This window comes from Neoarius graeffei, chromosome 8 (assembly GCF_027579695.1).
Source record: "Neoarius graeffei isolate fNeoGra1 chromosome 8, fNeoGra1.pri, whole genome shotgun sequence".
In the NCBI taxonomy this organism is placed as follows: domain Eukaryota; kingdom Metazoa; phylum Chordata; class Actinopteri; order Siluriformes; family Ariidae; genus Neoarius; species Neoarius graeffei.
Genome location: NC_083576.1, coordinates 39,850,154 through 39,874,784, shown reverse-complemented (window position 1 = coordinate 39,874,784; position 24,631 = coordinate 39,850,154). Strand labels below are relative to the sequence as shown.

General features: G+C 43.8%; 1 protein-coding gene across 5 annotated transcripts in view; it reads left to right on the top strand.

The window, feature by feature from the left end:
- The window catches only part of elf1 (E74-like ETS transcription factor 1), a 120,273-nt gene that overhangs the window by 63,826 nt on the left and 31,816 nt on the right, over positions 1–24,631 (top strand). For all 5 annotated transcript variants that reach the window (XM_060927629.1, XM_060927630.1, XM_060927632.1 and 2 more), the window contains exon 2: positions 6,137–6,470. In XM_060927629.1, the coding sequence (XP_060783612.1) occupies positions 6,399–6,470 (72 nt within the window). In that variant the 5' untranslated portion in view covers positions 6,137–6,398. The remainder of the gene's footprint in view (positions 1–6,136; positions 6,471–24,631) is intronic.

The window sequence follows — 24,631 nt, the reverse complement described above, 5'->3', positions numbered from 1 at the left end:
CCTGGGGAGGGTAACAATAGTCTTGAATTTTCTCCATTTGTACACAATCTGTCTGACTGTGGATTGGTGGAGTCCAAACTCTTTAGAGATGGTTTTGTAACCTTTTCCAGTCTGATGAGCATTAATAACGCTTTTTCTGAGGTCCTCAGAAATCTCCTTTGTTTGTGCCATGATACACTTCCACAAACATGTGTTGTGAAGATCAGACTTTGATAGATCCCTGTTCTTTCAATAAAACAGGGTGCCCACTCACACCTGATTTCAATCAATAGGATGACAAACACCTGACTTTAATTTCACCTTCAAATTAACTGCTAATCCTAAAGGTTCACATACTTTTGCCACTCACAGATATGTAATATTGGATCATTTTGCTCAATAAATAAATGACCAAGTATACTATGTGTAGCGGGTATAACGTGTGGGTGGAGCACAGAAGACGGCAGGACAGAGATCAGGATGAATATCAGGCTTTTATTGCCGTACTTTTCAGTCGGACACTTCAAAAGCAACACTCGGAGACTCGTGCACACACACACACTCTGTAGTCTCCTCTCGGGAAGCTCGCCTCCGTTCTCACTCTCCCTCCTTAAATAGGGCGCGGTTTACTGGGGAGAACACACACAAAACACAGGTTAATTACACTCAGGTGTAGCGATTCTGCCACTTACCTTCCCCGACTCCGCCCTCCTGTCACAGACCGGCGCTTGACCACGCCCCCACTGCCACATACCCCCACCGCCCGACTCAGGCCGGGTGCCCGTCCGGCCCGCAGCCGACTCCCCCCCCCCCTTGACGGGAGAGGAAGTCCGCCACGACCATCTGCGCCCCCGGCCTGTGGACCACCTTGAAGTTGAAGGGTTGGAGCGCCAGATACCAACGGGTGATCCGCGCGTTGGCATCCTTCATGCAGTGGAGCCACTGAAGGGGCGTGTGGTCCGAACAGAGGGTGAAAGAGCGCCCCAGCAGGTAGTAACGGAGGGCGAGGACCGCCCACTTGATCGCCAGGCACTCTTTCTCGATTGTGCTGTAGCGCCCCTCACGCACTGACAGCTTTCGGCTGATGTATAATACTGGGCGATCCTCTCCCCCCACCTGCTGGGACAAAACGGCCCCCAGCCCTCTGTCCGACGCATCCGTCTGTAACAAAAAAGGGAGAGAGAAGTCAGGGGAGTGCAAAAGTGGCCCCCCACACAGTGCAGCCTTTACCTCAGAGAAAGCCCGCTGGCACTGCTCCATCCACTGGACCGGATCTGGCGCCCCCTTTTTAGTGAGGTCAGTCAGCGGGCTGGTGACGTCCGAATAATTAGGTATAAACCTACGATAATAGCCAGCCAGCCCCAGGAACTGTCTCACCCCCTTTTTTGTCTTGGGCCTCGGGCAGGCCGCAATCACTGCTGTCTTATTAATTTGGGGACGCACCTGCCCGTTACCCAAGTGGAAGCCCAGATACCGTACTTCCACCCGCCCAATCGCACACTTCTTCGGGTTGGCAGTGAGCCCCGCCCGCCTCAGCGACCTAAGGACGGCCTTCAGGTGTTGCAGGTGCCGCTGCCAGTCATTACTATAAATGATGATGTTGTCTAAGTAAGCGGCCGCATAGGTGGCGTGGGGCCGGAGGACCCGGTCCATCAGCGGCTGAAACGTAGCGGGCGCCCCAAACAGCCCAAACGGAAGTGTGACGAACTGGTGTAAGCCGAACGGTGTGGAAAAGGCCGTTTTTTCCCGGGATAATGGAGTCAAGGGGATCTGCCAATATCCCTTCGTCAAATCCAGTGTCGAGTAAAAGCGAGCCGTGCCTAGTCGATCGAGCAGCTCATCAATACGAGGCATTGGGTACGCGTCGAATTTAGACACCGCGTTGACTTTTCTATAGTCCACGCAGAACCTGACCGAGCTGTCGGCCTTGGGAACCAAGACCACCGGGCTGCTCCAGTCACTGTGGGACTCCTCGACGATGCCCATTTCGAGCATGGCCTGAAGTTCTTCCCGAACCACCTTTTTTTTGTGTTCGGGTAATCTATAAGGACGGCTACGCACTATCACCCCCGGGGGCGTCTCTATGTGGTGTTCTATGAGGTTGGTGCGACGGGGCAGGGGCGAGAACACATCCGAAAACTCGGCCTGCAACTGGGCGACCTCCGTGAGTTGGGTCGGGGAGAGGTGGTCTCCACAGGGGACCGGAGAGGTGCAAGATGCCAATGACCCTTTTTGGACCTCCGGCCCCAGCTCCGCCTTCTCCGGAACTACCGACACCAACGCCACGGGGACCTCCTCATTCCAGAGTTTCAGCAGATTGAGGTGGTAGATCTGTAGCGCCCCCTCCCTGTCCGTTCACCTAACCTCATAGTCGACGTCCCCGACTCGCCGTGTGACCTCAAAGGGTCCTTGCCACTTGGCGATTAATTTGGAGCTCGACGTGGGCAACAGGACGAGTACCTTATCTCCCGGAGTGAACTCTCTAAGGCGCGTGCCCTTGTTGTACAGGCGGGTTTGCCATTCCTGGGCCTGCCGCAAATTCTCCTGAGTTAGGTGGGTGAGCGTGTGGAGTTTTGCGCGCAGATCCATAACTTACTGAATTTCGTTTTTGCTCTGTGAAGGTCCCTCCTCCCAATTTTCCCGCAGTACATCTAAGATGCCGCGCGGCTTACGCCCATATAATAATTCAAACGGGGAGAACCCCGTGGAGGCTTGGGGGACCTCTCGCACTGCAAACAACAAGGGTTCGAGCCACTTATCCCAGTTACGTGCGTCCTCACTTACGAATTTTTTGATAATATTCTTGAGGGTGCAATTGAACCGTTCAACTAAACCGTCCGTCTGTGGGTGATACACGCTGGTGCAGATCGGCTTAATACCCAGTAGCCCATACAGTTCGCTCAGTGTTCATGACATAAACGAGGTGCCTTGGTCAGTCAGAATCTCTTTCGGGATTCCAACCCAGGAGATGACGTGGAAGAGGGCCTCTGCAATGCTACGTGCGGAGATATTGCGAAGAGGCACCGCTTCCGGGTATCACGTTGCATAGTCCACCAGAACCAATATAAAGCGGTACCCTCGTGTTGACCGATCTAATGGCCCGACGAGATCCATCCCAATTCTTTCAAACGGGGTCTCGATTAATGGTAGGGGGCGCAAGGGCGCTTTTGGAATGGCCGCTGGATTTACTAACTGGCATTCGCGGCACGCCGTACACCACTTACAGACGTCGCCGCGAATCCCCGGCCAATAGAATCGGGCCATTATCCAGGCGAGTGTCTTATCCTGCCCGAGGTGTCCCGCCATGGGATTAAAGTGAGCCGCCTGGAATACCAATTCCCGGCGGCTCTTTGGAATTAACAACTGCTGCTCCGGCGTGCGCCCCATGCGCTGGAGGACAGCCCGGCGAAGGTCGGCGTAGGCCAGCCGGCGGTCGGCGGGGAGCTGTAGTGCGGCCAACTGCGCCTCTCCCGTCAGGAGGGGGAGGAGGCGCGCCGCTCCATCGGCCACCCCGAGGCTTCGGCGACCTGCTCGAACAACGCGATGAAAGCCTCAGGGTCGTCCTGCGGGCCCATCTTGGTCAAGGTGAGGGGAGATGGGCCCGCGGCCGGGGTGCTGGTGGACCCCGCCGACGCGAGGAGGCGCCGGAACGCCTCTCGGTCTTCCTGCTGAGCCAGCACCAGGGCTTCGAAGCGGCGCTCCTGCTCCTTCCGGAGCGTGACGAGTGCCTGGTGCTGGCTCTGCTGAGCCGTGGCGAGGGCGTGGACCAAGTCCGTGAACGGGGAGGATTCCATGGGGCTGCAGGACAGGTGCTCCACCTTTCCCGGGTTTCGGCACCACTGTAGCGGGTATAACGTGTGGGTGGAGCACAGAAGACGGCAGGACAGAGATCAGGATGAATATCAGGCTTTTATTGCCGTACTTTTCAGTCGGACACTTCAAAAGCAACACTCGGAGACTCGCGCACACACACACACTCTGTAGTCTCCTCTCGGGAAGCTCGCCTCCGGTCTCACTCTCCCTCCTTAAATAGGGCACGGTTTACTGGGGAGAACACACACAAAACACAGGTTAATTACACTCAGGTGTAGCGATTCTGCCACTTACCTTCCCCGACTCCGCCCTCCTGTCACAGACTGGTGCTTGACCACGCCCCCGCTGCCACACTATGTTTGTTTCATTTGTTTAACTGGGTTCTCTTTATATACTTTTAGGACTTGTATGAAAATCTGATGATGTTTTAGGTCATATTTATGCATAAATATAGAAAATTCTAAAGGGTTCACAAACTTTCAAGCACCACTGTATCTTTGTCAGTCCTGTGTACGAGTTATCTAGCCAAGTGAGATATAAACTTCACAAAAGTTACGTCTGTTGATTTGTGTATTTTATTGCCAGAAAAAAATCACATGGTTACAGAACAATTTTTGATTAGATTTTTAGAATTAGAAGCCTTTATTTGTCACATATACATTACAGCAGAGCGAAGTTCTTTCCCTGCATTTACCCCATCTGAAGCAGTGAAAACGTGCACACACACACACACACACGCACACTCTCTCTCTCTCTTGCTCATGTAGGCAAAGTTGTTCTTGGTTGAGGACAGTTAAAGATTATCTGTTACTTACTGGTAATAATAGGTTTAAATGACTGGTGGCTTTAGCTAGCTATCAAGAACTGCAGAGTGTGTACACGTCTTCTGACATCTACGCATGCTTTACGGCATAGGTCAGAGGTCAAGTATATGGTGTGGGATGAGGTCAAAATAAAAGTAGAGCAGTGCACACTTTAAATAAAGTGTTATCACAGGAGTGTTAGTGCCAGTGATTTGTCACAGGCCAGACAACTGGCTCTTGCTGGTTGGACATGGCCCACAGGCCACCATTTGGAGTTTGGGGTTCTCGAGTAAAAATACCAGGAGATCTTGTTTGAGTTTCTGAAATACTCAAACAAGCCAGTCTGGCCCCAACGACTCAATATCCATAAATATTGGTACAGTATTAAATCACCAACTTTGAATATAGCCCTGCATAATGGATGGGAAAATGAGGCCACATGAGGAACTTGTGTTTTCTTTGTGATATAAAATGTTTAGCTCTCTGTCCTGATAAGGATATACAAACTTGCCAACCCTACCGATTCATGCGGTTGTCTACTGATTTTGACAGGTGAATACTACTTGCTGATTTTAGTTGTAAAAAATACCACATTACAAAATAATCAGCAAACACTGTTGGATTCACTCTTCTAACCTCACTTCAGCTATTTTTGGCACTGGGGATACAAGTACATAGTGTCAAATAGTCATATAAAGTGAAGCCGAGAACCAGTGGAATGGCATGATGTTGAATCTAAATTATATGGCTCTATTGTGCCATACCATTTGTTCTTGTTATGGCTATAGCCAATCAGCAATGAGGTCACATATTATAACAAATCATACCAGTATTTGTAAAAACCAAACACACTCTGGTGATTGTGAAAACTCAGAAGAAAAAATTTCACTGTGACAACAAGTTCAAGGCAGATTGGTCATCCAATCATCCATGCAATCACCCAAGCATCGAGGTAAGGTGAGAAGCATGCATTTTGTGAAGTACAGTATGTCGGTCCGATTTCTTGATCAATTTTCATCAAATATGGTACTCAGAATGCAGGAGAATGCACCATTTTACACCATTTTTATTTATTTATTTATTTATTTTCAACACTTTTTATGCCCTCAGACCCCCCCCCCCCCCCCCCCAGAAGGACATGACTATGTCGTGCAATCTGATCTGCCACTTTTCATTCTCTGAGGGATGGCAAATATGGATATGGATAAGCAGGAGCTATAATGTTTGTGACGGTGGACCATGATGGATGCATTATTGGAAAGCGAGGGCACATTATTTTGCCATTCTTTCAGATGTGGGCTCTGGCTAGCATAAATGAGGCACTTAAGTCTTCTGTGAAAAAGGAAATTCTCTCAAGGGACAGAAAGCAGGAAGTTGGCAATTCCACCAGGCTTTGTCCTACTGTTAATGCCTCATTCTTGGGATTGTCTGCCAAAGCCTTTTTCTCTCTGAGATGACATAGTGATACAGCCCATTGTAACTTTAATAACATGGCTAACGTGATTTCTTCTGTCCTCCTTTCTCTATTTTTCTCCTTGAAGGTGTAGATGCCCTGGATTGAGCAACAAAAGTGAGGGAGTGTGAAAGAGAGAGTGGAAAAGACCAAAAAGGGACCTTTATATTGTTTTAGCACCTCTTGTTTGGTGAAAGCAGATAAAAATTCTTCAGCTGTGTGCCCGCCCTGAAGCTCTTCCTGTGTTGAGGGGTGTGGTGCAGAGTGGTGTGTGTGTGTGTGTGTGTGTGTGTGGGTAGTCTCTGGAGAGGCCCATCAGTCTGAGTCCTCCCTCTGTCCACTGTTGCACCATGACTACTGCAGTCCAGCCCAATGATCTCGTCTTCGAGTTTGCCAGCAATGGCATGGATGAAATCAACCAGGTACCCAATGTCACACATACCCACATATAGTATTTTACTAAGACACTGTATGCATTAAGTGACCTTTTCTAAAGTACAGTAATCTTACATATAGAAGACTGAAGCCATAACATATACACAATGCAGTTTACTTTTGTTATTCTGTGTGAAATATATATATATATATATATATATATATATATATATATATATATATATAATTTAAGAGACCAATTTTAACAGTCTCATATTTTTCCCCATAGCTCTCTAAACATATATGCACATGTATCTATGTCTGTATGTATGTATATACTAACTGTCAACTTTAATAGGAACACCTGTACACCTGCTCATTTATGCAGTTATCCAATCAGCAACATAATGCATAAAATCATGCAGATACAGGTCAAGAGCTTTAGTTACATCAGAATGGCAAACAAATGTGATCTCTGTGACTTTAACTGTGGTGTGGTTGTTGGTGTCAGATGGGCTGGTTTGAGTATTACAGAAACTGCTGATCTGGTAATTTCACACAAAGCAGTTTCTAGTTTGCACAGAATGGCGTGAAAAACCAAAAATATCCTGTGTGGGGGGTGACTGCAGGCTAAAACACATTGTTGATGACAGAGATCAGAGGAGAATGACCAGACTGGTCTGAGCTGACAGGAAGTCTATAGTAACTCAATAGTAACACTCAAATAAAATGTCCAATTTTTATGAGCCTATGCCCATGATAGCCTCAGGTTCCTGTTCTTGGCTCACAGGAGTGGAACTAGGGCTGCACAATTAATCAAATTTAATCGAAAATCGCGATTTTGGCTGCCACGATTAAATTAAATGAAAATCGCGATTTATTTCCATTTAAAATGCGAGCTCTGCTGCATATCTGATCAAGCACTTCTTGATCAGTACTCCGCCAAACCATTAGAGGGCGAACCGACGCATGTAAGGTTTCATTACTCCGCCTAAATAAGCAAGCAAGCCAAGTGCGCAGAGCTTCAGTGCAGCGGTATCTTCAAGGGGTGATAGCGTGAGAGTAGGTAACAGATTGAGGTGAGAGAGAAAAGCTAACTCTGTCGGAACAACAGACTATTTAGCACTGGAGGCAATGTTGTGACCTGCCTTCGCTCATGTTTAAAGCCAGAGCATATTGATAGGCTGGTCTTTCTAGCTAAAAACTTGTAGGCCTCAGTATAATGCTATGTAATTGTTGCAATTGAGTTTTCAGTTCCTTCATCCTTTGGTAATTTCTTGGATAAATTTCATTTATTTGTCATTTGGAAATCAGAATTTCTCTTTTAAATTTCATTCTGCACTGAAAGCTGTTCATATCGTTTGTTTGAATATAGTGAAATAAAATTTAAGTGATTTCCCTAACATCAAGAATAATCGTGATTAATAATCGTGATTACAATTTTGATCAAGATAATCGTGATTATCATTTTTTCCATAATCGTGCAGCCCTAAGTGGAACCCAATGTGATCTTCAGCTGTTGTGGCCCATCCACCTCAAAGTTTGTATTTTGTACATGCTGAGATGATTTTCTGTTCACCATGGTTGTAAAGAGTGATTTATATGAGTTACTCTATCCTTCCTAGCAGCTCAAACCATTCTGGCCATTTTCTTCTGACCTCTCTTATCAACAAAGCATCCCCCCCACAGAATTGTTACTCAGTCAATGTTTTTTTGTTTGTCAGACCATTTTGTGTAAACTCGAGAGACTGTTCTGGGTGAACTTCCCAGGAGATTGGCAGTTTCTGAAACACTCAAACCAGTCCATCTGGCACCACCAACCATGCCATAGTTAAAGTCACACAGATCACACCTTTGCTCCACAACTTTCTGATATTTGATGTGAACAGTAACTGAAACTCTTGAACGCATCTGAATAATTTTATGTATTGTGCTGCTGCCACATGATTGGCTGATTTGATAACTGCATAAATGACCACGTATGCAAGTGTTCCTTTCAAAGTGGATGGTGAATGTATGTATACACACACACACGTGTGTGTGTGTATATATATATATATATATATATATATATATATATATATATATATATATATCCAGTGGTGCTTGAAAGTTTGTGAACCCTTTAGAATTTTATATATTTCTGCATAAATATGGCCTAAAACATCATCAGATTTTCACACAAGTCCTAAAAGTAGATAAAGAGAACCCAGTTAAACAAATGAGACAAAAATATTTTACTTGGTCATTTATTTATTGAGGAAAATAATCCAATATTACATATCTGTGAGTGGCAAAAGTATGTGAACCTCTACGATTAGCAGCTAATTTGAAGGTGAAATTAGAGTCAGCTGTTTTCAATCAGTGGGATGACAATCAGGTGTGAGTGGGCACCCTGTTTTATTTAAAGAACAGGGATGTATCAAAGTCTGATCTTCACAACACATGTTTGTGGAAGTGTATCATGGCACGAACAAAGGAGATTTCTGAGGACCTCAGAAAAAGCGTTATTAATGCTCATCAGACTGGAAAAGGTTACAAAACCATCTCTAAAGAGTTTGGACTCCACCAATCCACAGTCAGACAGATTGTGTATAAATGGAGGAAATTCAAGACCATTGTTACCCTCCCTAGGAGTGGTTGACCAACAAAGATCACTCCAAGAGCAAGGCGTGTAATAGTCGGTGAGGTCACAAAGGACCCCAGGGTAACTTCTAAGCAACTGAAGCCCTCTCTCACATGAGCTAATGTTAATATTCATGAGTCCACCATCAGGTGAACACTGAACAACAATAGTTTGCATAGCAGGGTTGCAAGGAGAAAGCCACCGCTCTCCAAAAAATACATTGCTGCTCCTCTGCAGTTTGCTAAAGATCACTTGGACAAGCCAGACGGTTATTGGAAAAATGTTTTGTGGACGGATGAGACCAAAATAGAACTTTTTGGTTTAAATGAGAAGTGTTATGTTTGGAGAAAGGAAAACACTGCATAAGAACCTTATCCCATCTGTGAAACAAGATGGTGATAGTATCATGGTTTGGGCCTGTTCTGCTGCATCTGGGCCAGGACGGCTTGCCGTCATTGATGGAACAATGAATTCTGAATTATACCAGCGAATTCTAAAGGAAAATGTCAGGACATCTGTCCATGAACTGAATCTCAAGAGAAGGTGGGTCATGCAGCAAGACAATGACCCTAAGCACACAAGTCGTTCTATCAAAGAATGGTTAAAGAAGAATAAAGTTAATGTTTTGAATGGCCAAGTCAAAGTCCTGACCTTAATCCAATTGAAATGTTGTGGAAGGACCTGAAGCGAGCAGTTCATGTGAGGAAACCCACCAACATCCCAGAGTTGAAGCTGTTCTGTACAGAGGAATGGGCTAAAATTCCTCTAAGCCGGTGTGCAGAACTGATCAACAGTTACCAGAAACATTTAGTTGCAGTTATTGCTGCACAAGGTACTGAAAGCAAAGGTTCACATACTTTTGCCACTCACAGATATGTAATATTGGATCATTTCCCTCAATAAATAAATGACCAAGTATAATATTTTTGTCTCATTTGTTTAACTGGGTTCTCTTTATCTACTTATAGGACTTGTGTGAAAATCTGATGATGTTTTAGGTCATATTTATGCAGAAATATACAAAATTCTAAAGGGTTCACAAACTTTCAAGCACCACTGTATGTTCCCACCCCCTTTCAGGGGATTACGATATGGATAAATGTACAAGACTTTGATGATCTGATCTGCTGAGTGCAAAGAGGAGTGACCTTAGGGCTCAAATGGAAAGTGTGCGTTGGAGCCCTTAGGTGTGTGTGTGTGTGTGTGTGTGTGAGAGAGAGAGGTGGCTCAAGTGCAACAGTCTTCTGTTTGCTGTATTCAGTCCTGTGGCACACAGATTTCAGGCTTGACCAGCCTGACCTGTTGGCAGTGGAGTCGCTGGGCGTGTTCCTACTATTGTTCTAAAGAATGGCATGACTCCCTATTCCTGCATTACTGCATTATTACACACTTACTGGCATTGTATGTGTCCTACTGGTGGGCCTTAACTTCTCAAATTTCAATGTTATTAAAGTATAATTTAATTGTTTGTGCATATTGATTTTTCTTCAGACCTGTGATAGAGGAGGTGTACAGGTACTTGTCTGTGCTCAAATAATCAGCCAAACTGGATGGAGTTGTGCAAAGTTAATAATTACCACTGTATGTCAAGACATCATTTAATAACTGTGACTGTATGTCAAGTCTGGATGTCTGAGTGCAGCTACTGTGAACCTGTCTTAATACCTACAGGATGCATACAGTATGACCAAGTCAGTTCAGCTACTTCAAGCTAAAACTTGCTCATTGTATGTTGAACAAGCCAAACATAGATCTATGTTAAATAATTAGTCTAACCCTTGGCCTTGGGTCTAGCCTCATCACAGCTAAAGTGAACTCTTACTTGGAGTTGATATTAGAACTGAAATGTTGGGAATATGGGTCGTTGTGTTGCATCAGCTAGTCAAACAGACATGGTGGTTAATGGTTGCTGGAGATGACAGTAAAGCAGAGAAATGTTTAAAAGGGGCAAACATGATTCATGTTACCTTACTTATTTCTTCTTACTTCTGGTCAATGCCAGTGTGGCAATGGGATGATAGATAATGCCATGCTCCTCTATCAGACATACATGCTTCCAAATCAGCAGTGTTTTCAAACCCAGCGTCTCTCAGCAGTGTATTGACAAAGGTAGCAGCTGGTTGGCCTCTGCTGAGATGGCCATGTGGTGGGTCCCATGTTATTGTATGATGAGCAGGCAAGGATTTAACTCTAAAAGTGTGGCCAGCTAACTTTAGGCATCTGATTCTGCAGATGTCTAAAATGCAGTTCAGATCTCCATAGAGTTATTTATTGGAGATTCTTGTTTGCCAGTCAATATTGTAGATCTTTCTTAGCATGCGTGTATATGTCCTGTCTAGAGATTTTTCCTCAGCTTTGGTCAATGACCATGTCAAGTCAAGTTTATTTGGATAGCGCTTTTAACAATAAACATTGTCGCAAAGCAGCTTTACAGAATTTGAATGACTTAAAACTGAGCAAATTTTATCCCTAATCTGTCCCCAATGAGCAAGCCTGTGGCAACGGTGGCAAGGAAAAACTCTCTCAGACAACATGAGGAGGAAACCTCAAGAGGAACCAGACTCAAAAGGGAACCCATCTTTATTTGGGCAACAGCAGACAACATGACTATAACATTAACAGTTTTAACATGAAGTCAGTTTTGTTGATGTTATAAACTCTTCATTGATGGAAACTTGAGTGCAAAACTGTTCATGACAACTGCAGTCCTAAAGTTAGCAAGTCAACTGTAGTCCTTAGCCATAAAAGCATTACTGTAAGTGTCCAGAGCGTCCTCCAGGTGTGACTTTCAACTGTCCACATGGGGCTGTCCTCCACAAGAGTGATGCGATGAGACTCCAACCAGACACAGGGCACCAGGATGGATCAGGCAGGTCCGAGGAGCAGAAGAGGTCAGAATCTCGATCCCAGGACCGACATGTAACTCAGAGGGACAGATTTTGGGGGGGGAGAAAATACAGGTTGTTAGGTATGCCCAATGTCACCTGAATAAGTAGGAACAGTATACATATTGCATTGAGTACAAGCAGGGACTCCGGCAACTATGACAGCATAACTAAAAGGGGAGAGCCAGAAGGTAACACAGGCATGAGGGAGCCCCGGGACATAAAGCAGCCAGCCACTACACCGTCAACAAACTCGAGTGAGCAAGTGAGTGGGGGACTGACAGCATCCATACATCCCAGCTTACCAAAACACTCTGTCTGAGGACCCTCCAGATTTACACCTTTACCTCAAACACCATTAACAAAAGGCTTGACTAAACAAATATGTTTTCAGCCTAGACTTACAGCTCATAGGCAACGGTTTTAATTTTATGCACATTTGAAACTTTATATGTTAAAAAACCCTCTGTAATTTTCTTCTGGTCCCAAGAAGTATTGTTAATAAGTAATAATTAAAATAAGTTAGCATGGATTGTGGTGAATTTCTGTCGGCTATTTTCGTGACCACTCGGCGTGTGATGTCATTTAAGTCAAACAAACCGCTTGAGTTGAGTCCACTTCTGTTTACTTACATTGCCATTTGGCTTGAGTGCAGACGTGTGTTCAGGAATTTCCAAAGAAAAACCATGCCTTGTTGTTGTGCAGTGAACTGTAACAACGGGACCAGTTCAGGAAGAAGTTTTTACCTTTTTTCGAGAGAGGAGAAGAGGCAGAGAAAGTGGATTGGCTTTTTCTGGAAGAGGAGAAGAGGCGGAGTGAGAGGGTTGGCTTTTTCCAAAAAAGGAGAAGAGGCAGAGCGAGAGGGTTGGCTTTTTCCAAAAAAGGAGAAGAGGCGGAGAGAGAGGGTTGGCTTTTTCCAAAAGAGAAGACGAGGCGGAGAGAGAGGGTTGGCTTTTTCCAAAAGAGGAGACGAGGTGGAGAGAGTGGATTGTGCACGTGAAGCCAGAGGGTTGGCTTTTTCCGGAAGAGGAGACGAGGCGGAGAGAGTGTATTGTGCGCGTGAAGCCTGAGGGTTGTTTTTTTCCGGAAGAGGAGACAAGGCAGAGAGAGTGGATTGTGCGCGTGAAACAAAATCAAGCAGTCAAAGAAGAAACGGACCAGCAATGCTCAAGCAAAAAGGAGAAGATTGGAGGTAAACATTTTTACTTTTGCTTGCAATTGACAAGTCAAGAATCCTGAGGGATCTTGTACAATCATTGTGGAAATGAGACAAAGGGATCGTTCCTCGCTTAGAGTAGGCTATAAATAGTATAATGCGGTGGATGGCAGGCTAATGTGGCCTACTGGCTCACTGTCCAGTAACTGTTACCTATATCCACTTGGGAGGGCGGTTTAATTATTCTTCAAAAGGGCTCTTATTTAGTATTATGACGAAAGTAGGAATTTATCATAACTACCAAGATAAATCGTTTGGGCACAAGTCTTGTTGAGGTCTGGGGTCACCGCGATCAGAGTCAGCTGAGTCGCTGTCTGATTCCGAGGCTGCACGGTCAGACCAGTGAGCCACATTCACCGATTGCTTCGCAACGGCCATAGGTTCATACATATATGGTTTTACCTCTCGATATTTAATTTGGAGAGTTCCTACTTCAAAATCGCTATTGCTTTCAGATATTTTACACAACCTCTCACAACCAAAGTGCGTACACGTGTGCTCGGTTCCCAAGTAAACACAGAGCTGCTCGCAGTCTGTTTGGCTTAAATGACATCATGACGACTGTCCCCTGGCGGTGAAAGTGCGCATAAGTGATATGAAACAAACCCTCGTATATTGGGCAAAACAATATATTTTAACCGTTTTATTCAATTTTAGGGTGCAAATTAGACACTAGGAAGATTGAGTTCGCTTTTTGGGTCGTTCTTCTAGACAATAAAGTTGATATTCTACGTTTCACCTCTGACCATTGCCTATGACCTTTAAACGCTGAGACTGTGTCTGATTCCCGAACATTACTTGGAAGGCTGTTCCATAACTGTGGGGCTTTGTATGAAAAGGCTCTGCTCCCTGATGTAGCCTTCACTATACGAGGTACCAGCAGATAGCCTGCAACTTTTGATCTAAGTAGGCATGGCGGGTCATAGAGGACCAGAAGTTCACTCAGGTACTGTGGTGCGAGACCATTCAGTGCTTTAAAGGTCAATAATAGTATTTTATAATCAATACAAAATTTGATTGGGAGGCAATGCAGTGTGGATAAGACGGGGTGATGTGGTCATATTTTCTAGTTCTAGTAAGGACTCTTGCTGCTGCATTTTGAACTAACTGGAGCTTGTTTATGCACTTATTGGAACATTCAGACAGTAAGGCATTACAATAATCCAACCTTTAACACTTTCAGAATTAATTTGTGACCAATTGGACATATATAAACACTCTGGGTGTTAATTCAACACTGGGGATTTTGCTGTGTAAGGACTTTTCTCAATTGCATATCTCTGGATTTATTGTACCAGCTACCCAGGTACTTGAAATCCTGGTCGCCAGCCTCTGTGAGCACTTGTTTAATTTCACTGCTGTTCCTGGAGTTAACTGACTCTACATTGGCATTGATGAACATGGATTTTGTTTTACCTGCATCTAATTTCAAACCCACTTTTCCGCATTCTTCCTCAACTGCATGTAGCAGTCTTTTGGCTTGTTCAATTTGGTTTGAGAGTAGGACAATATAATCTGCAAAGTCGATGTGGCAGATGCATCTTGCAGGTGATCTTCTACTTCTCCTCTTATGTAGTGTCAAACTGAGATGATCTTCCAGGCCTAGAAATTCATATATTTTTTCACCAGCCAGCCGGACTAGTTACAGTACCTTCCAAAGTAACTAGCCAAACAGAAAATCAACTAGCCAAAATTTGTTCATGTATGAATTTTACTTCTGTCAAAAATAACACAAAACAGAGTAGTTACCATTGTTCATGACTCATGTGCATTTATTTCAAGACCCGAGTATTTTGATACTGTTAAATACATAAATGAGAACAACACAGAGCACCATAATATAATATCAACAAATAATAATATATTGGAAAACTTGGCAACTTGGTGTATGAGTACTGAAAACAAATATACTTACTATCATGACTATAGCACCCAAAATATGTCCAACATGCTTTCTGTATTTAACCATTTATGAGAGAGAAAGCATTAAGAGCTTCATACTGACTAGGAATCAACTTGAAAAAAATTAATTATTCCATAAAAATCATATTGCAGCCAAGGCCTACCCTGCTGCCACGTTTGCTTATAAGTCCTTTATTGTTTCTCCTTCTCGTACGCTTTATTGGCGGCCTTTTTCTCCTCTTCAGACCAAGGTCGCTTTGTCCCCATCTCTGGCGATTTCTGTACACCTTTCAGAAAATTCTACATTGCAACGTAGCTTTGACAGATGTAAATGTAAACAACAACAAAAACACGTGTTTAAATGGGCGATAATGTGGCCACATCTATTGAATTTGATAACGTGATTACCGCGATATTCAATGAGATGTGTTATATGCATGCGCAGTAGTGAAAAAAACGACAGCCTGACTCGTACACGATATGATTTGGAATTCTTCGGTATTTTCTGTCCTGCCGATAAACACATCGATTAACACAGACACGGCACACGCTTAATATGTGGCGGCTTTAGTTCACGGTGTGTCTGAATCTTTGCTTCATATATATTTTTTTATTTTCAACTACCCAGCTGGGCTGGCTAGTGACAGGAATTACCCTCCAAATGACAAATTAAGTCACCTCGGGCGACTGGATCACTGCAAATTTCGAGCCATGTCTTCCTTTCCCTTGATAGCCTTCCTGAGAGCATAATCCAGGACTATTACAAAAAGGTATGGAGCAAGGGTATCACCCTGCATAACTCCAGCCTGAATTTTAGAATAGTCTGTGCCCCCATCTGGTGAAATAATTTTCACTCTCAATGTGTTGTAAGTAGCTTTGATGGCTCTCAATATGTGGCTGAGAATGCCATATGCTTCCAGAATTTTGAACATTGACTGGTGGCCTATGCTGTGAAAGGCCTTGCAAAAATCAGTGAATATGAAGATTGCCGGCAGGTTCTTTCTGTTAATACCTTCCATTATTCTTCATAAAGCTAAAACTTGGGTTATTGTAGAGCGATCTGGTCTAATGCCACTCTGATTTCCGCAAAGTAGAGGGTTAATTTCTGAGTGGATGTGATTTAATAGTATGCGATTGATGACCTTGGCAACTAGAGATGTTAAAGCTATCCCTCGACAATTTGAAGTGACATTCAAGTCACTCAATTTTGCAATGGGGAGAATACTGAGGGATTGAGAACAGCACAGGTAAGTCACCGTCAAGAAGAACCTTATTACTGAATTTGAGGATAATGTCATCAATGTTGATTCGCTTCAGTACATCTGGCATGATGCTATCCTCCCCTGGTGCTTTTCCTTCTTTCACCTGTTTCCTTGCCTCACTGACCTCCTCCAGTATGAATTCTGTGTCACTGATATTTACATTAGTCAGGATGGTTTCAATTTTTCCAGCTGGTGGACACTAATCTTGAGAACCAAGCAAGCTATTAAAATAGTTGAACCATTAATTTTTACGTTCTTCTGGTTATTTTCCTTTTATTTTTCCTGTGGGTGTTGTCTTTCTGTTTGTATTCACATTTGTCCATGCCTTTGCAGTGTTCTTGGCATACTTGGCTGATTCAGCTTCTTCTATTTGTAATTTCAAGCGCTCTTCTTCTAGGCGAGTGTATTCTTCATTTAACTTTTGCTTTGCAGCTGTTAGATGTCTTTTTGATCATATATGATTTAGTCAGTTTGTCTACCTTTTTCCGAGCTGCTGTAATGTCTGGATGGTTAGCAAATCATTCTGTCTTTTTGTTTTTTCACTAAAGGAAGTGTTTCTGCTGCCACTTCTGTTCATGTTACCAGTATAATAATAATAACTAGACCGGACAATTCCCTGGGGGAAATTGTGAGAGGATGCAGTGCGCGAAGCAATTCGGTCACGCATGTTTGCTGGCCGTGAATGTGTGACCTGCTATGAAGCTACAATGCCATGATTTATGCGTGTGCTTGAGACAGCAGCCCCCCCTCTCTCTGCTTACTCACTGGCCCCAGTCGGCATGGCGACGGGCCTGAGCAGGAGCGTTAAGACACACAAGATTTTGTCAGTTTTCTGCTGTTTTTTGCTCAGGAGCAGGCCTCGAACAACGACAAATAACTCGAAAATGAAAGCAGCTATTCACAAAATTCTTTCACAGTGAGCGCTAGAAGGGTCTCCTGAATACACTGATGTATTTTTTGTCTGTAGTGTTAAAAATAAGGACACTAGAGCGAGTTAAAAATGAGTGACTTTTCTGTCATGTTTATAATGGGTGTCAATGAGGCCTCTCGGCTGCACTCTCTTCAGTTTGAGGCTTCTCATTCAAAAACTGTAAATCCTATCATTTAGGTAGACACATTGTGTGAATCAGGACAAGTTTTACTACTACTTTTGAGAAATTTATGTCTGTAGAGTGAAATTTGTGGCTGAAACCACAGTTTAAGCGAGAAAGTTTGAGCTATTTTTTCAAGCTCTCTACACTCTAACTAAATGAGCTCCACTGGTGTGTAACACAATAGACACCCATTCAAAAGCCGGATTTTCTCCCGGAACCCACATGGCGTTTGAGCCGGGACTGATCCGAAAGTGTAGAACCTAGCAGAAAAGTTGAATGCCAGATCCACAGAGGAGAAGTTTTCCTACGTTTTAGAGTTTGAATCACATCTCTAGGTGAAAGCATGCCAGAGCAGCGGATGTTTGAAAAAGTGCTTTTTTTTCAATTAATTCCATAGAAATGAATGGGTTTTTTTTGGGCGATTTTTTCGCGACTATGTCACAAAAAAATCGTATTCTGTAGAGAAAAGTAACAGCATAGTGAGTCCGATCGAGCCGCACGTTTTGATATATTGTTTGTCTGTGTGCGACGTACGGTTATTGAGTTATTCGAAATCGAAATTTGCGTAGGAATAATAAATATAAGAAGAAGAAACACGTAGAACAGGGGTGTCAAACCTGATCCATAAAGGGCCATGTGGCTGCAGGTTTTCATTCCAGCCATGCAGCAGCACCCTGATTTGGCTTATTCAATCAACTGACACACCCACCCTTTAATCAAGGGTGGGTGTGGCTGCAAGTATTTGACTGTGTGAAGACAGTTCAGTTGATTGAATGAGCCAAGTCAGGTGTGCTGCTGCATGGCTGGAATGAAAACCTGCAGCCACAAGGCCCTTTATGGATCAGGTTTGACACCCCTGACGTAGAAGAACAATAGTTGCAGTGCTTTGCACTGCAACCTATGGGCTCCCCTAGGGGAGCCCATAGGTTGCTGTACAGCAGCACTGCATCCTAATAATAATAATAATAATAATAATAATACACCACACACAGAGTCATGTGACAAAGAAAGTACACCCTCTTCCAGTTACATGGTTTTACCAGTCAAGGCAGAACAAAAAATCATCTGATCCTTATTAGGTCCTAAAATTATGCAAATCTAACTTCAGGTGTAAAGCAACACACAACAGATTCCACCAGGTCATTATTTATTTAACAAAAATTAGGTGAAAATGCAGAATCCATGTGTGAAAAAGTAAGTACACCCCATTATTCAATAGCCTGTAGAACCACCTTTTGCAGCAATAACTTGCAGTCATTTTCTGTATGATTTTATCAGTCTCTCACATCATTGTGGAGGAATTTTGGTCCACTCTTCTTTACAACATTGCTTCAGTTCATTCATGTTTGAGGGCATTTGTTTATACACAGCTTTCTTAAGGTTCCCTTATATACGTCTCATTCTCATTAGCTCTAGCCGCTTTATCCTGTTCTACAGGGTCGCAGGCAAGCTGGAGCCTATCCCAACTGACTACGGGCGAAAGGCGGGGTACACCCTGGACAAGTCTCCAGGTCATCACAGGGCTGACACATAGACACAGACAACCATTCACACCCACATTCACACCTACGGTCAATTTAGAGTCACCAGTTAACCTAACCTGCATGTCTTTGGACTGTTGGGGAAACCGGAGCACCCGGAGGAAACCCATGCGGACACGGGGAGAACATGCAAACTCCACACAGAAAGGCCCTCGCCGGCCACGGGGCTCGAACCCGGACCTTCTTGCTGTGAGGCGACAGTACTAACCACTACACCACCGTGCCGCCCCCTTATATACGTGTGTGTATGTGTGTATATATATATATATATATACACACACTTGTGTAAGGCATTTAAGAAAAGTGTCTTAATAATAATAATAATAATAATAATAATAATAATAATAAATATAGCCACTAGCGGCGATAAAGGGCCCTCCACTCGAGGCCAAGCCTCTATCCCTGAGTAGCAGTGGCCAGGACTGATGTGTGTACCAAATTTCATGAGTCAGAGCTTTTCAGCAATGGAATCATTACTGTCCGGGTCCAAATGGTGTCGCTACATGAGAGGCTCACTTTGGGCATGGGGATCTCATCAGAATCCTGATGTCCTATAACCTGTGAAGTATTAGCTACATCAAGCAATGCATGGTGAATTTATGACACACTTCCTTTTTGCATGGCGAAACATACACATTTATTGGTTCGCCATTTCAACATCATGCAAGATATCGCAAATCCTGTTGCAAGTCAATTGACTAAAACAATGTGCATTTCAGTTTTGTTCATCTTGGGGCACCCCACACACACCTACCAATTTTGACACTTATAAGTTAAACTATATACCAGGCAGAAATCTCAATGACATGTGGGGGCGCTGTAGAGTCCAATGGACACACCCGGGGTCAAGCCTCTATCCCTGAGTAGTGGTGACTAGGACTGATGTGAGTACCAAATTTCATGAGTCAAGGTTTTTAGGCAATGGAATCATAACTGTCCAGGTCCAAATCATGGCACTATACCAGAGGGTCAAATTGGGCATGTGGATATCATCAGAACCATCCTATCCTATAACCTGTGAATTTTCAGCCATATCAGGCAATGCATGGTGAATTTATGACATGCTTCCTGTTTGTGTGACACAACATAAATTTATTGGTTCGCCATTTCAACATATTGCAGGATATCGCAAATTCCTTCACAAGGTAAAATCAGCAACATCTTGACATGATTGCTCCAAAATATGGCATGAATCCAACAAACCACCTAAGAAGAGTACATCAAAATGTAACATGAATTTTGGCAATGGAATCATTCCTGTCCATGTCCAAATGGTGGCACTATACCAGAGGGTGTCTTTGGGCATGTGAATATCTTCCAAACCATCATATCCTATAACCTGTGACATTTGAGCCGTGTCAAGCAACACATGGTGAATTTATGACTCACTTCCTGTTCACGTGGCGTAATGTATAAATTTATTGGTTCGCCATTTCAACATCTTGCTACATATTGCAAATCCCTTCGCAATTGAACATCAGCAACATCTTGACATGACATATACCAAATATGGCATGGATCCAACAAACCGCCTAGGAGGAGTTTGTTAAAATGCAACACGTCAAAACGCATAAAACCAAAAATATCTCGCTTCCTGTTGAGTATGGTTGATTCAATGTATTTGCAGTTTTGTTTGTCTAAGGGCACTCCACACACCTACCAAATTTGACTAAATAACAGTTTCACCTACTAAATATAGGTGAAACTGTATACCGGGCAGGAGTCTCAATGTGACATCCAGAACTATAAATTTGAATCTAAAATTTTAGGGGGTGCTATGGTGTCTTCTAGTCTCACCCAAGGCAGATAACCTTAGAATAATAAACATTTGCCCTATTTTCACGAGGGCACAAAATTTCTTGATTTTTGGAATATTTCCAAGGTGTCAAATCTGTAATTATAGAAAAAAAAAATAAACATGCCAAAAATAATACAGCCCAATCCCTTCGCAATTTAAAATCAGCAATATCTTGATATGATGTATACCAAATATGGCATGAATCCAACAAACTGCCTAGGAAGAGTACATCAACATGTAACACATATTTTGGCAAGGAGTCATTCCTGTCCATGTCCAAATGGTGTCGCTATACCAGAGGGTGTCTTTGGGCATGTGGATATCTTCAGAAGCATGATATCCTATAACCTGTGAAGTTTGAGCCGTATCAGGCAATGCATAGTGAATTTATGACACATTTCCTATTTGTGTGGCGTAAAGGAATAAATTTATTGGTTTGCCATTTCAACATCTTGTAACGTATCACAAATCCCTTCACAATGTAACATCAGCAACAGCTTGACATCATGTAGACCAAATATGGCATGGATCCAACAAACCACTTAGGAGGAGTTCGTTAAAATGTAACACTTGTCAAAACACACAAAACCAAAAATATCTCACTTCCTGTTAAGTATGGCTGATGCAGTGTATAGGCAATTTTGTTCATCTAGAGGCACTCCATACACCTACAAATATGACACGGATTGGTGAAAGTATATACCGGGCAGGACTCTAAATGACATATGGGAGCACTATGGAGTCCCCCAGAAACACCTGGGGTCAAGCCCCTATCGCTGAGTAGCGGTGTGCATGACTAACATGTGTACCAAATTTCATGAGTTTTTGAATATGTACAGGGTGTCAAATCTGTATTTTTGAAATAGGTGGCATTATGGAGTTAATGAAGCCCATCTAGACAAATTTACCATATCACCACAAATTGTATCATATGACAAATGTATGTGCAAAATTTCACGAGTTTCTAGCCATTGTAAGCCCCTCAAAACAGCACGGGAAAATTCCAAAATCCCACATTCCATCCAACATGACTTACTTCCTGTTGGGCGGAGTCAAATACAACTAAGTGAACTTTGTCCTGTATCACAAGAGTATTGATCACACCAAATCTTGTGCCGATCTGAGCAACTTCATCTCAACCATAGCTTGTTCTCGGGGGCGCTATAGAGCTCCAGGACCATGGCCAGTCCCTTGCTCAGTAGAACTTTGTGATTTTATGCACATTTGTTCAGTGTGCCAAAATTTGTGAGTTTTTGAGCATTGCAAGTGCCTCAAAGACGAGTTTTTTCTGTGGAGAAAAAAAATAAAACTAATCTCATCTCATTACCTCTAGCCCCTTTATCCTTCTACAGGGTTGCAAGCAAGCGGGAGCCTATCCCAGCTGACAACGGGCGAAAGGCGGGGTACACCCTGGACAAGTCGCCAGGTCATCACAGGGCTGACACATAGCCCATGTTTACATTAGACCGTATCAGCGGCTCATCAGATTAACGTTTTTAAAACGATTAGTGTGCACACAGCAACACCAATACACGATTTGCGTGCACACAGCAACACCAATACACGGATACGCTCGACTCCGCAGGCATCCTGCGCTCCAAATCACTCCGCTCTGAACAGCGAGTGCCCTCTGGAGGGTGCGCACTCCGGCCTTGCGCAGCTCACAGAGCACGCGAGTGAAGTGCACAAGCTGTGATTCGGGACTGAGCCGCTGTGTGTGTGATCCCAGCGCATATCATTTACCACTTGCAAGTGGAAGGATGGCAAGCCTAAAGACAATCATAACTACACAATGGGCAGTATTTGCATCAGTATTTGCAGTATTTTCATACTTTTATACTCTTTAATGAAAGGTGATACAAGACGGAAGTCCGCGCTGTTTTTCAGCAGTCGCGTCACATGACCAACGCCAGCGAATCAGGAAGGTGGATGTCACAGTGACGTTGTCCAATGACGACGCCAGCTAGAGCTCAGCACAGCGTATCTGCGTATCTCAATGTTTACACAGCACCGGAGCTGACACGATCTGGATTGAATACGTGGACGCTGGCGGATTCCCATTTCCCGGCGTTTCCAGGCGGTTTAATGTAAACGGACAGTGCATCCGCGAAGAAAACGAGACAGATACGGTCTAATGTAAACTTGGCCATAGACACAGACAACCATTCACACTCACATTCACACCTACGGTCAATTTAGAGTCACCAGTTAACCTAACCTGCATGTCTTTGGACTGTGGGGGAAACCGGAGCACCCGGAGGAAACCCACGCGGACACGGGGAGAACATGCAAACTCCGCACAGAAAGGCCCTTGCCGGCCACAGGGCTCAAACCCTGACCTTCTTGCTGTGAGGCGACAGCGCTAACCACTACACCATCGTGCTGCCCAAAAAAAAAAAACTAATAATAATAATAAGAAGAAACATGCCAAAAACAATAGGGCTTTGCACCTGTGGTGCTGAGGCCCTAATAATAATAATAATAATAATTATTATTATTATTATTATTATAATAAAAATAAATAAGAAAAAAACATGCTGAAAACAATAGGGCTTTGCACCTACGGCGCAGGCCATAGGTCTGCACCTCGGTGCTTGGGCCCCAATAATAATAAGAAAAAGCATGCCGAAAACAATAGGGCTTTGCACCTACGGTGCAGGCCTGCACCTCGGTGCTCGAGCCCGAATAATATTAATAAGGACAGTGCGGCACGGTGATGTAGTGGTTAGCAGTGTCGCCTCACAGCAAGAAGGTCCTGGGTTTGAGCCCAGCGGCCGACGAGGGCCTTTCTGTTTGGAGTTTGCATGCTCTCCCTGTGTCTGTGTGGGTTTCCTCTGGGTGCTCCAGTTTCCCCCACAGTCCAAAGACATGCAGGTTAGCCTAATTGGTGGCTCCAAATTGACCGTAGGTGTGAATTTGAGTGTGAATGGTTGTTTGTCGCTGTGTGTCATCCCTGCAATGACCTGGCGACTCGTCCAGGGTGTATGCCGCCTCTCGCCCATAGTCAGCTGGGATTGGCTCCATCTTGCCCGCGACCCTGCACGGGATAAATGGTTATGGATAATGGATGGATAGATGGGTTGATTCTCCAATAACTGTTTCAGAAGGTATATATACCGTTTTTATTTCTTTATTTGCGCTATTTTTTATTTCCTTTATTTCATCTGTCTTCAAATCCATTGCATTCCTAAGAGTGTAATGGATCTGGTGCGCCTAAAGGTCCAGTCCCACAATACCGATAACTATAACGATAACTATAAATAAATCGGTCCCCTGCAGTTTATGTGGTTGGTGGTCACACCAAACCAATAACTATACCTATAGCCCAGACCTGGGTTTATTGGTATCGGTGAGAGTGCTTCTGGACCAATTTTTCCAGACCTGAACCTGATCTGATAAAACATTTGACCAATCAGGTAATTGTTTACATTTGACGTTATCTGAGCACATGCTATTTTTCCCAAACATCTTTGTACATCCTTGTTGCATCAATGGAGGAGAAGCTGATTATAGAAGTGTCAAAGAATCCCATGCTTTATGACAAAAAGCACAAGCTGTAAAAAGATACAGGCAAAAAAGATGATGTATGGAAGATCATCAGCAGTAGAGTGGGTATGACTGGTAAGTGTGTGTGGCAAAGTGTGTGTGGCTGCGTGAGATTAAAACCATGATCTTAAACCGAAATCTAAAACCAAGATTTTAGTGCATGCAGCCAGACACACAGACACACACACACTGCCACAAATACTCATACTATCTGTGGATCATGCAAAAATGATATTGCAGCATGAGGTCTCATGTCTGAAAAAATTTCCTGTGCCTACTGCCAAATATTATATATATTTTAATATACTGTCAGCCCTGTGATGACCTGGCGACTTGTC